At 42.6% G+C, this 12,104-nt stretch overlaps 2 protein-coding genes across 4 annotated transcripts in view; one reads left to right on the forward strand and one right to left on the reverse strand.

The window, feature by feature from the left end:
* LOC147427662 (uncharacterized) overlaps positions 1-12,104 on the forward strand; it is a 141,833-nt gene that overhangs the window by 100,869 nt on the left and 28,860 nt on the right. For 2 of the 3 annotated variants that reach the window (XR_015185953.1, XR_015185952.1), the window contains one exon: positions 9,847-9,982. The exons of the other annotated variant lie outside the window; for it this stretch is intronic. The gene's annotated coding sequence lies outside the window, so the exon portion shown is untranslated. Of the gene's footprint in view, positions 1-9,846; positions 9,983-12,104 lie in introns of those variants that run through there. 3 annotated transcript variants of the gene reach the window in all.
* Positions 1-12,104, reverse strand: part of LOC147427663 (dynein-1-alpha heavy chain, flagellar inner arm I1 complex-like) — a 316,587-nt gene that overhangs the window by 100,375 nt on the left and 204,108 nt on the right. Inside the window, exons 36-39 of the mRNA XM_086496532.1 lie at positions 11,931-12,095; positions 10,066-10,211; positions 9,749-9,986; positions 9,454-9,573 (exon numbers count right to left, since the gene is read on the reverse strand). Of these exons, the coding sequence (XP_086352658.1) occupies positions 9,454-9,573; positions 9,749-9,986; positions 10,066-10,211; positions 11,931-12,095 (669 nt within the window). The remainder of the gene's footprint in view (positions 1-9,453; positions 9,574-9,748; positions 9,987-10,065; positions 10,212-11,930; positions 12,096-12,104) is intronic.

Below are 12,104 nucleotides of genomic sequence, written 5' to 3' on the forward strand. Positions count from 1 at the left end.
AATATTAGTTCTGAAGATGAAGAAGATTCTAACCATAGTAGCCATGACCTTACCAACATGACTTCGAGTGCTAGTGACGAAAGTTACAAAGCGTCTGCACACAATTCAGATTCAGATTCAGATTCAAGCTCAAAATCAGGCTTCTCCTCTAGTGCCCAAGAAGAAGATCCCAAAGGTAAAAAGAAGAGCAATAATCAGGTGTTAAGCCATGAGATCAGTTGGCCTGCAAAATCCAAAAGTCAGGCAAAATTATCTTTAAATTTTCACCTGCAGCCACCCAATCTATCTCTTTGCGAAGTTCTCTCCCATGATCACATGCAGAAACTAGGTCCAACGGCATTGGCTAATGCAGATTTACCAGCTCGAAGCGGAAGTCTCTTCTAAGTGCTGTGGATACACCACTAAAGAGGAAGAAGAAGAGCAGGGCCAAATGATGAAAGACACGCCAAAGTAACTACTTCCCTTCCCATTCTCAGAGAGTTAGACATACACCACCTGTAGTTATCTCTTCTTCTATACCTCTCTCAGGGTCACCCACTATGTATGTTACTAGCTCACCTACAGTGCCAGAGCAGAGCGGTTAGCTGCTATTCATCAACGCCACTCAACAATATATGCGGCCATGGAGGGATGTCTGCTTGTCGCTAAGAGCGTAATTGCGGACAGAGATGCTACCATTTTTGCATTACGCCAAGCCTTCAAAGTGAAATTCCAAATCATCAACGACCTCAAAGCTCAAGTTCAAGGATTTTGAGAGATGCTACTACACGGAGATATGTGGCTCAGACTCCTGCTGCTATGGGGTATGGATTGACTGATCCAATGAGAGAGGTACAGACAATGGGTTATGCACAGCCAGGTCCTACACAGTTCATGGAAGGTGCTCAGCCTCAACATTTCGCCTACTATCCACAGGGGTTTCAACAACCTGCTCATATGAAACAGATGCAACCAACACAGAGAGCTCCTTGCGAGGGATATGCTAGCGTGTATCGCCATGACTGCATCAGTTGGCGGCCTTAGTTCGATCTAGAACAGATGCTTCCCTCTACAGCCAGGTGACCGCCACTTTTACGGAGGGCCAGTTTGTCAAGAGTAGGATGCAGCCGCCTACGATTGATTAGGAGACGTAGCTTAGCATCCATCGACAATTCTTTTTAGCTTGCTTAGTACATGCAGCTTTGTTTCACAGTTTTCGGTGTTTTCTTTCACCGAGACGGTAAGTGGTCTTGTGGCGGGCAACCTCTACCAGGCTACAATGCCACTGGAGCAACACAGGCAGTTGGTTACAAATGGTTTGGAGTTCACACTAGGCGGACCCTCGCCTAGCCAGTGACACGTGGCAGAGATACGGGTTGTGGACACCGAGGCGAGATCACCACCACCACAGTTTGGAGATAGACTTAGCTTAATTTTGCTAGCCACTGATTGTTGGGGTATAAAGCCCAATGTGGTCGCCCAGGTAAGTGGGCGTGCCACCAGGTATGTACACATATTCTTTTGTAAAAACCTAATAAGAACTCACTATGCTCTACACATTACAGTAGAGCGAGTTCACCATATCGTCGTGCTCTTCTTCTCGCACTCTCTCTCGCGTCGCACTTCCGCTCGTACTCCTTCAACTGGTATCAGAGCTCAGATCGAGGCTCGGGGCAGCACTGCAGGAGGCTAGAGTCACCAGCTCAGATTGGAGTGAAATTCGACAGGCGAAGACACGGCCCCAAATCCTGTGGGAGAACTCAAAGGGCTCGGTGTTCTCAGAATTTCATTCTGAGGTCATCTCGGCCACCGTTCGGCTTCAACAAAGGTCTGCGTAGGCCATTTTCGACTACGTGGTCTCGACGGGTACAGATCCGACTTTACAAATTGGGGGTTTTCGGCCTACGACTGCAGGTGCTGAGGATATCGACACTCCCAGAGTGTTGATTTGTGGCTGTCTACACATCGAAGGACGGCTCACAGTTCTTGGAGGCGTGTCACATATGACACGGGCGCATCTACACACAGACTGTAGGCGACATCCACTAGTTCATCAGGTAGCTTGTGTTTGCTGCTCGATATTCCAGATTTCATCCTGACATTGCAGGTACTTCCACATGGGATGTATTGTCAGAGATGATGTATGTTTGTTGAGGGTTTGTTGGCTGTGAGTCACGCAGCAAACAACCGCCGCAGCGGTTACAGCATATAGTGGGAAATTTGTGGATGTATGACTTTGTGGGAAGTCTATGTACTGTCAGATTTACTGCAGCCTTTGTTGAGGGTCGAGTGAGATTTTATTGAGCTGGGGGATTCTCGAATGTTGAGATCCTTTCGGTGATACAGGTCTTGGAGCGATCCCTCGAGCACCCTTAGATAGGCAGCTAGGATGTATTGACTGTGAGTTAGACAGTTGGGATTGCATCTTTGCTTTACTGCCGTTGAGGCATTGTCACAGTCTATGCTTACAGGACAGTGACAGGACAGTGAGAGACAGCACAGGTGCAAGACAGGTTTACCTGCAGCTTACAGTGTCAGAGAGACAATGTTTTTTGAGCTGTTTTTTGGTCTGTTTTTGAGTACACCAGAGCCATTTTACAAAGGAGACTGTCGAAATTTATGCAGAATCTGAAGCTTTCTTGGTTCATTTGACAGGTTGATATTGGTTCAGAGGTCAGTTTACAGGGAAAACTCTGCCGAATTTTTCCCAGGAAACTAAACCACTGTGAAGCGTAGCTATGGCTGGATCACAGGACACTGCTCTTTACAATATCAAGAAGCTAGATGGAACCAATTTCCCATTGTGGAAGAAGCAGATTTGGCACGTGTTGGTACAAAAGAAGCAGATAAAACCTATAAAGCTCAAGGGGATAAAACCAGAAGATATGGACGAAGATGAATGGAGCGAAATGGATGAATTGGCACTTTCTACCATTATGCTGACTTTGGCAGAAAGCGTTTACTTCAATGTAGCAGACGAGATGTCGGCTTATCAAGCATGGTTAAAGCTGAGTGATCTTTATGAGAAGCAGAGTGCAGCTTCACAGGTATACTGGCTTAAGAAGCTTGTTGACTTGAAGATGAAAGAAGGGACACCTATGTCCAATCATCTGAATGAATTCAACACAATCTATAGTCAGTTGTCAGCTCAAGGTGTCATGTTTGATGAACCTGTTAGAGCTATGTTCCTGTTGATCACATTGCCGGAAAGTTGGGACACTTTTCGCACAGCTTTGAGTAATTCTGCACCTCCAGATGGTTTGAACATAGCAGGTGTAGAAGGAAGTCTGCTTACGGAAGAAACCAATAGAAAGACAATGGACAAAGGCAAAGGAACAGCCTTAGTTGTCAGGGGAAGGACCAAAGAAAAGTACAAAGGTGGAAAGAGGAATCAGTCTCGTAGCAAGTCCCGCAGTGCTAAAGGCAAGAGTGACATAGAATGCTACCATTGTGGCAAGAAGGGTCACATGAAAAGAGACTGTAGAGAATGGAAAGCAGAAAAAGGTGAAGACCATGGTGAGAAGAACAAGTCCTCAGTGAAGATTCAAGAAATAAATGTGACAAACACTGTTGCAGAGGATGACAGTCTAGTGTCAGGAGACATCTACTTCTTGAAGAATACAATGGACTCAGCTCTTCTTACAGCATCTGATGGAAATGCACTGAGTGACTGGATTATAGACTCAGGGGCATCACTTCATGTGTCTCCAAACAAGGAGTGGTTTACTTCTTATGTGACCACTAAAGATCATGTTCGGCTAGGCAATGGGCAGACATGTGAGATCTTAGGTGTTGGAGATGTTCAATTGAAGTTTCAGAATGGCTCTTCTTTCACACTGAAGAATGTGAGACATGTTCCCGCAATTACAAAGAGCTTGATCAGCACAGGTTTACTTGATGATGCTGGCTACGTCACCACTTTTGGACAGAACATGTGGAAGATATCCAAGGGTTCTATGACAGTAGCACATGGAGTAAATTCTGGAGGACTTTACATGATTTATCTATCAAATGTCTCTAAAAATGTAATCAATGTAACCGAGCAGCCGAACGTTTCTTTGTGGCATGGCCGGTTAGGACATATGTCCAAGAAGGGAATGGAAATCTTGTCTCGTTCTGGTTATTTGCCTGGCTTTTCATTTAATGATTTTGAATTCTGTGAACATTGTCTGTATGGTAAGTAAACACAGCAGCCACATAAGCATAGAAGCAGTAGAAGAGATACACAGTTGGCACTTGTTCATAGTGATTTGTGTGGACCTATGCCTAACCTATCTCTAGGGGGAGCTTCTTACTTTATGACATTTATAGATGATTACTCGAGGAAAGTATGGGTTTACTTTCTCAAGCACAAGGATGAAGCGTTTAGTGTTTTCAAAACGTTTGTGACACTTGTGGAGAATCAGAGTGGCAAGAAGCTTAAATGCTTACGCACTGACAATGGTGGAGAGTATGTTTCAAAGGCCTTTCAGGACTTTTGTGAGTCAAAAGGTATAAAACGTGAACTTACTGTTCCTTACAATCCTCCTCAAAATGGTGTTGCTGAGAGGATGAATAGGACCATACAAGAGAAGGTTAGAAGTATGTTGTCTAATGCACAGCTACCAAATGGGTTTTGGGCTGAAGCTGTATCAACAGCTGTTTATCTTGTAAATAGATCTCCTAGCAAGGTTTTGCAGAAGGATTCAGTGCCAGAGATGGTATGGTCACGCAAAATGCCCTCATACAAGCATCTCAGAGTCTTTGGCTATGAGGCATATACTCACGTTCCAAAGGAATTTAGGAACAAACTTGAGCCAAAGAGTAGAAAGCGCATCTTTCTAGGCTATGGTAATTCTGGTGAGATGGGGTACAGACTTTGGGATCCCGAATCCAGAAAGGTTGTCCGCAGCAATGATGTTCACTTTAATGAATCCAAATATCATTCTAGACCAGAGAGGGTTGAGGAGATTAGAAGAGTTGTCTTCCAAGAAGATGGACCTGCACGTGCAAGACAAAATGTCAGGGCTCAAGAGGAGCAAGGACAGGATAGATTGGAACCACAGGTTGTGGTTGAGCCTGAGCCACCTATTGTGCGTAGATCTGGACGTGTCACGCGACCTTCTGATAGGTTTGTTCCATCTATGAACTATGTCATGCTGACTGATTGCAATGAGCCTTCATGTTACAAGGAAGCAGTGCAAATGAAGGACTCCGGGAATTGGCAATTGGCCATGCAGTCAGAGATGACAGCTCTGCATAAAAACAAGACATGGAAGCTAGTTAAATTACCACAGGGCAAAAAAGCTCTACCTTGTAAATGGGTTTACAAGTATAAGATCACCGCTCATGATAGTTAGCCAAAGTACAAAGCAAGGCTTGTTGCCAAGGGCTTTAAGCAAGAACAAGGCATTGACTTTGATGAAGTCTTCTCTCCGGTGGTCAAGATGACTACATTGAGATGCTTTCTTGCATTGGTTGCCATATTAGATTTGGTGTTGCACCAAATGGATGTCAAGACAGCGTTCTTGCATGGTGATTTAGATGTGGAAATTTACATGCAGCAGCCAGAAGGGTTTGTTGAGAAAGGCAAGGAAGATTGGGTATGCCAGTTGTTAAAGATTCTTTATGGCTTAAAACAATCACCGAAGGCATGGTACCATAAATTCCACAAGTTTATGCTTTCTCAAGGCTACAAACGTAGTGAGTTCGATCACTGTCTATATACAAAGAAGGCTAAGGATGGTAGTTGGCTGATCCTTATTTTGTATGTGGATGACATGTTGATTGCTGGCAAGCACTTGGAAGAAATTTCAGCTTTGAAGTCAAAGATGGCAAAATCGTTTGACATGAAAGACATGGGTGAGGCAAGTCATATACTTGGTATGCGCATTGAGAGAGACAGATCAAAGAAGTTGATTTGGTTATCTCAAACAGAGTATATTGACAAGGTTTTGCAACGTTTCGATATGGAGAAGGGAAAGGCACCGAGTGTCCCATTGCCACCATATGTGAAACTTAGCAAACAAGATTGTCCTGTGTTTGAGGAAGAACAGGCTGAAATGGATAAGATTCCATATGCGTCTGCAGTGGGTAGTTTGATGTATGCAATGATTTCTACTCGCCCAGACATTGCATTTGCAGTGGGAGTAGTAAGTCGATACATGTCAAACCCAGGCAAAAAACATTGGGAGGCAGTTAAAGGAATATTGAGATACCTGAAAGCTACAAAGAGTATGCGTATATGCTATGGGAGTCAGGAGCTAAGTGTAAAGGGTTTTACAGACTCAGATTATGCAGGTGAGTGAGACAACCGAAGGCCTACGTCAGGGTATGTCTTTACATTGGCTGGTGGAGCAGTATCATGGCGTTCTAGATTACAAGATTGTGTTACTCAGTCTATTAAAGAGGCTGAATATGTTGCAGCATCAGAGGTATGCAAAGAATCAATTTGGCTTAATCGACTAGTAACAGATTTGGAAATCAAAGAAGAGATGCCTGTGTTATATTGTGATAGTCAAAGTGCTATACAATTGGCTCGCAATCCAGTTTATCACTCAAAGACAAAGCATGTGGATGTGAAGTATCATTTCATCAGGGAAATGCTCGAGGATAAGCAACTTCAGCTTGTCAAAGTTCACACCACAGAAAATCCTGCTGATCTACTTACAAAAGGACTTCCCTCAGAGAGCTTTGCGCATTTTCGCAAGCAGTTAAGTGTAGGGTAGTACATCACTTCTCTACATCTCTTGTATATTAGCTTGTATAGTACCTTCTCTCACACTTAAAGTACCACATTGGACTTTAAGTGGGAGGTTGTTGGGGTATAAAGCCCAATGTGGTCGCCCAGGTAAGTGGGCGGGCCACCAGGTATGTACACATATTCTTTTGTAAAAACCTAATAAGAACTCACTATGCTCTACACATTACAGTAGAGCTTGCCCAGGTAAGTGGGCGGGCCACCAGGTATGTACACATATTCTTTTGTAAAAACCTAATAAGAACTCACTATGCTCTACACATTACAGTAGAGCGAGTTCACCATATCGTCGTGCTCTTCTTCTTGCACTCTCTCTCGCGTCGCACTTCCGCTCGTACTCCTTCACTGATGGCTCTTTATGATTGTATGTGTAGTTGGTTCTAGTCGCCATATACTCCATTATGTACTTTCTATGGTCTAGCATCTAGGGTCTTTGGGTCTTGTGTCGAACAACGCACATCTACTTTCTATGGTCTAGTGTCTAGGGTCTTGGATCTTGTGTCCAACACTGCACATCTGCACTACCTTGCACATTGGAGCCTCGACACTCCCATTGTACTTGTGAGTCTTGGGCCAGGAGCTGAGTGTGTTGCCAGCCAGAGTCTGTATTGGTTCCATGAGTTAGTGGACTTCCATGGTGCTTTGAGTCAATTGTTGTGTCTTGAGTTTCTAGTCTATTTCTATGTTGTGTTTTCTTTCTATTGGAGTGAGGTTTCACACATATTGTACCGAGGAGCACCCACTGTAGAGAGCATGACACACTTTTCCTGCTACAATTGTCCAGGCCAGACTAGACCATGCGAGAGGGCATAAACCAGCTAGCTCCTTGACCATGTACGCTCATCGGAGTGAGACTTTAGTTAAGGTCCCACCGGGCATGCCAAAAATTAGAGCACCTGTAGCAGGAAAAGCGTTCTGCTGTGGGTGCTCCTCAGTGCAATATCCGTGAAATCTCACTCCATTAGAAAGAAAACACAACATAGCAATGGAACAAAATCAAAGGGCACAACAACAAACTTAGAACTCAATGGAACTCGACGACTCATGAAACCAGTACAAACTTTGGCTGGCAGCTCACTCAGCTTCAAGCCCAGGACTCACAAGTACAATGGGAGTGTCGAGGCTTCAATGTGTAGGGAGAGTGCAGATGTGCGGTGCTGGACACAAGACACGACTCAAGACACTAGACCATAGCAAGTAGATGAAGCATACAGCGACTAGAACCAATCACTCGTATGTACAATCATAAAGAGCCACCAACGGCTAGCAAAATATCCGAGTCCAGCTACGTCTATCTCCAAACTGTGGTGGTGGTGATCTAGCCACGGTGTCCACTAGACCACCACCCGTATCTCTGCCACCTGTCACTACCCAGGCGAGAGTCTGTCCAGTGTGAACTCAAGACCAACTATAACTAAATGCTTGTCCTGTGCAATTGACACTGTAGCCCTGCTATAGACTTCGTGGACTAGGACTCCACTAGATGAACATGAGGTGATAAGATATGTTGAGAGATGTCCTGCACTTATGAGGGGCTGAGTGGCTATACAAGATGCCACTGATGAATGGCAATGAGTGGAAGATGTGTCTACGACCCAATTCCTTAGGAGCCCCGCACACTACAAAAAATCGATAAGTACTTTAAATTTCAGTTTCAAATGTTGAACTTATTCAATCTTATAGAATTTTTTACAATGCCAACTTGACAAGCAAAGGTTTCTTTGGTCAAGCAGAGTTTGGAAGTTAGATAGCTCCATTTTTGGAGCTACCTACTATCACAATTCAACAAGGTCAATTATTTGCGAACGATCGACAAGGTCGATTTTATTTTATTATGACAACTGTTTGTTAGTAGGAGCATTTGTTAGCTATGAGCTCAGGCTCCATCCTATCTTATCATTTTTATGTCTTTATCTGAAGCAAGGTTTCAATGATTGACATATTGCGTAGATGCTTCCAAAGTTTAGAACTCTCGAAAGCCTTGCTTTTCCAGAGATTGTGGTGTGCTTGCCCGTTCCTCTAAACTTTTTGGAGACACAAACATAAATGTTTTGAAATCAATAACAATTTAGTTGCCTACACAAGCCTTGCTCGTGAGAGGCCTCATACGGAGCCTTGCTCCTTAGTCCAAACATGATCACATGTAAAGCCTTGCTATGTTGGTCAAGCTCGGCATACCTATGCAAAAAAAAATCGAGATCAAGTTAAACACAACTAGACCTACTTACCTGTGACCGTTTCGACCAATTGGGTTTGTCCTTCTCTATTCAATGCTTGATTACGTGCTCCATAATAATTGCAATAAAATACAAATCTACTTAATGTACCAGCCTTGTGCTTCAATAATCCTCTATGGAAACTTGCTCTGTAGCCTGAACCTGAATGCTAAGTGGATGAAACATTTTAAAACACCTATAGCTTAAATTCATTGTAGCCTGCTACAAATCCGTATACATGTTCATTGTCTTTCGGTGAATCAGTTCAAGTGATGGTAGCCCTAAGCTTGAATACAAAAAAATAGCAAAGAATTGCAAATATACCATTTTTTATAAAGCTCACCGGAATTTTCTGGCATTTGATTGCCATTTAACACTTGTAAATGTATTAAACATCAAATGAATTATCTCAATAGTAATTCATGCCCATTCACACAAAGACTGATCTATTTTCCAAGTGTGTGAAAAATAGTACAAAGGTGTAAAACAATTCTTTTAGTAAAAAGTTTAATCAAGCACCTGAATTTGTTTGATCTGAGATGAAACTACAGATAAAACTTCTGCATCAATACGATTGAACTCATCAAAACAGCCCCATGCACCACATTGAACAAGTCCTGAGAAAATGGAGCCCATAGCCTTTCAAAAGCAGACTGGATATCAGAAAATAAACTTCAAAAACCTAAAAAATGGTTAGTGTTATTGCATTTTCAAGCCATGTAGAAATTGAAACTGCACAGAAAAATAGAGAACTCTGAATCGAATCGGTGGTTTAGAAGGCTGCTGGTCAAGATATGAAGAGTAGTTCTCTTACTTTGTAATCCAGGCCATCACCGCAGTTGAATACCACACACAGCAAAGCCATTGATTTTGCTAGGTCTTTAACAGTCTCTGTTTTTCCTGTCCCTGCAGGTCCTGCAGGAGCTCCACCTAACCGATAAGTAAGAGCAGTGGTTAAGGTCATATAACAACGATCCGTCAACGAAGTAATAACAAGTCTCCCATTCAGCCCCATGTATTCATATCCAAACCGAAATGATCCTGTGCATTGCCTGTTTATTTCATGATTAGTCAATAGTCAGAACAACTGCTCTTTTCCACTGGCGTTCAATAAATAGGAGACAGCAATACCTTATTATTATATCATCAACTACCCTATCCCAGTAGAATCTCAGCTGGCTTTCCCATGCAAATTCTCTATGATCAAGAATACTGTCACGTACAAATGTGTCAATAATATCTCGAGCATGTACATCAACAATAATCAAAGCATTCACCTGCTCATTTAGACAGCATGAAAAGCAATCAGATACAAATGTAATTATTGATAAAACATCATTAATCAGGGAGCTACCAATAACCACCATATTAGCAAGAACTTGCATAATGGGAAGATTGATGTTAAAAAACAAGAAGTGTATACAGCGACTGTTCCACAAAGTGTAGCTGGACCGTCTACCGTGCTATTGTTGTTGTAGTGTTCAGTCATGGATGGATGGCGATTCCTGACCGTTGTGATCATAGTTTTCACACAGCCTGAAACTAGATTACGACTGTATGGTCAACAGGCCTATGACAACCAGCTTTACATTCTTGATCTACATGGCCATAAACTTCGCTCAAATTTTTGCAAAAGTTTGTTATACAAAACATCCATTTCCCACAAAACTAGGGGAAACATGTCTCTCCCTAAAGATGCCATATGAAAAAAGCCCATTTGGCAACAGCGTACATAGTGGTGGCATCAATGGCAGGATCTGAATGAAGTCCTTTTAGGATAAGCTCTATAATACAAACCTGTGTATTTCAATGTGAAGCTGATGAGGAGCAGAGCCCATCTGGCCTAATTCCAGCCAATTTCCATGCAAAAGGTACTCATGTATAACTTGGTAGGAAATGAAAAATTTACACCTAACATGACAAATTTTCGTAAATAGACATCTCTGCCCCCAAGCCGGCCATGGTGGTTATCATCGTCTAGTCTACTCTATGCCAAGGCAAGATTTTTTCGTGTCTTGTTTAAGAATCCTTCTCACTTTCAAATGATGAAATGATAGTGAAGGCACATCAGCAGAAGACTTTAGGGGATAAAGCTGTCGATTAAATGGGCCAACCAATTTGATATCTTCTCCAAACCAGTCTGCCTTGCTGCATTTTGGTTCTAACATAGTAGTCCTTATAATCTTCACAGAAAAGACAGGACCACATCAGCACTTCAATCATGGCATATGCTGCTGCCATGCCTGCTCTGACAATCTCCTGTGGCTCAGATAATTTCTCCTTATTTTGCTTACAGCAGGACCTTTCATTAAGTCACTATCCGCTCACTTGTACTCAAAGATGTTACAAACTAAATCCCTGGACGTATTTTCCATGCAGTGCATGTATGTCATTGTTGTGTCGCAAATCCATAAGTTGACATATGGTGCTGGAAATTCCCCGTGAGCCCATTTTTTCTTGCTACCTATCTTCCTTCTGCAGCAAAGACCGCTAACCCAATTATATGATGAGGTTCATTAGAAGCTTGATGACTCTGAATGTTTGCAAACCCAAATGGAGACATGCAAAATAGCAACAAAATACACATTCTGTCAGCACTAATTTTAAGATCTATATGACAACCTCCGAATAATATGGTGGCCAAGCTCACTCTTTTACCTTGGGAAACTTTGTTTGGATTTGGCACTAATCATTTTATGACTAATTAGTCCTTCAGCTTCTGCAAGAAGTCTTTCTTATAGCAATCTGAAAACTAGTCTATAGTTGTCATAGTTTTTAGCTTCAGAGGCTGCTTTCGGCACTTTTCATCCTAAGTCACTGCTAGCCAGCAAGAATTTCATTGGCTGAAAAATTCATTGTTATAAACCTTGAGCACTTATAAAAGCCTAGTCAAACTTTTGCCCATGAAGTTTACAGTCTCCAAAGCAAAGTAAATAGTTGTGAAACATCAATTTTATAGAAAGAATCACAGTCGACAAAAGTTGGCAGGTAAGCACCTTCTTTCTTTGCAATGAGCTGAGGTCTGACCGAACCATCGCAACCAAGTCAATGAGCTGCTCAGTGCATTTGGTACTGAACTGCTTCATGGCATTTTTGTTTCCTTTTCTCACACTTTGAAAGACATCCTCTACCTCCCATGTCCACCATATTTGGCTTCCAGCCTGAAATGA

The sequence above is a fragment of the Adiantum capillus-veneris genome, chromosome 23 (genome assembly GCF_014529385.1).
Source record: "Adiantum capillus-veneris isolate H3 chromosome 23, ASM1452938v2, whole genome shotgun sequence".
NCBI lineage: Eukaryota > Viridiplantae > Streptophyta > Polypodiopsida > Polypodiales > Pteridaceae > Adiantum > Adiantum capillus-veneris.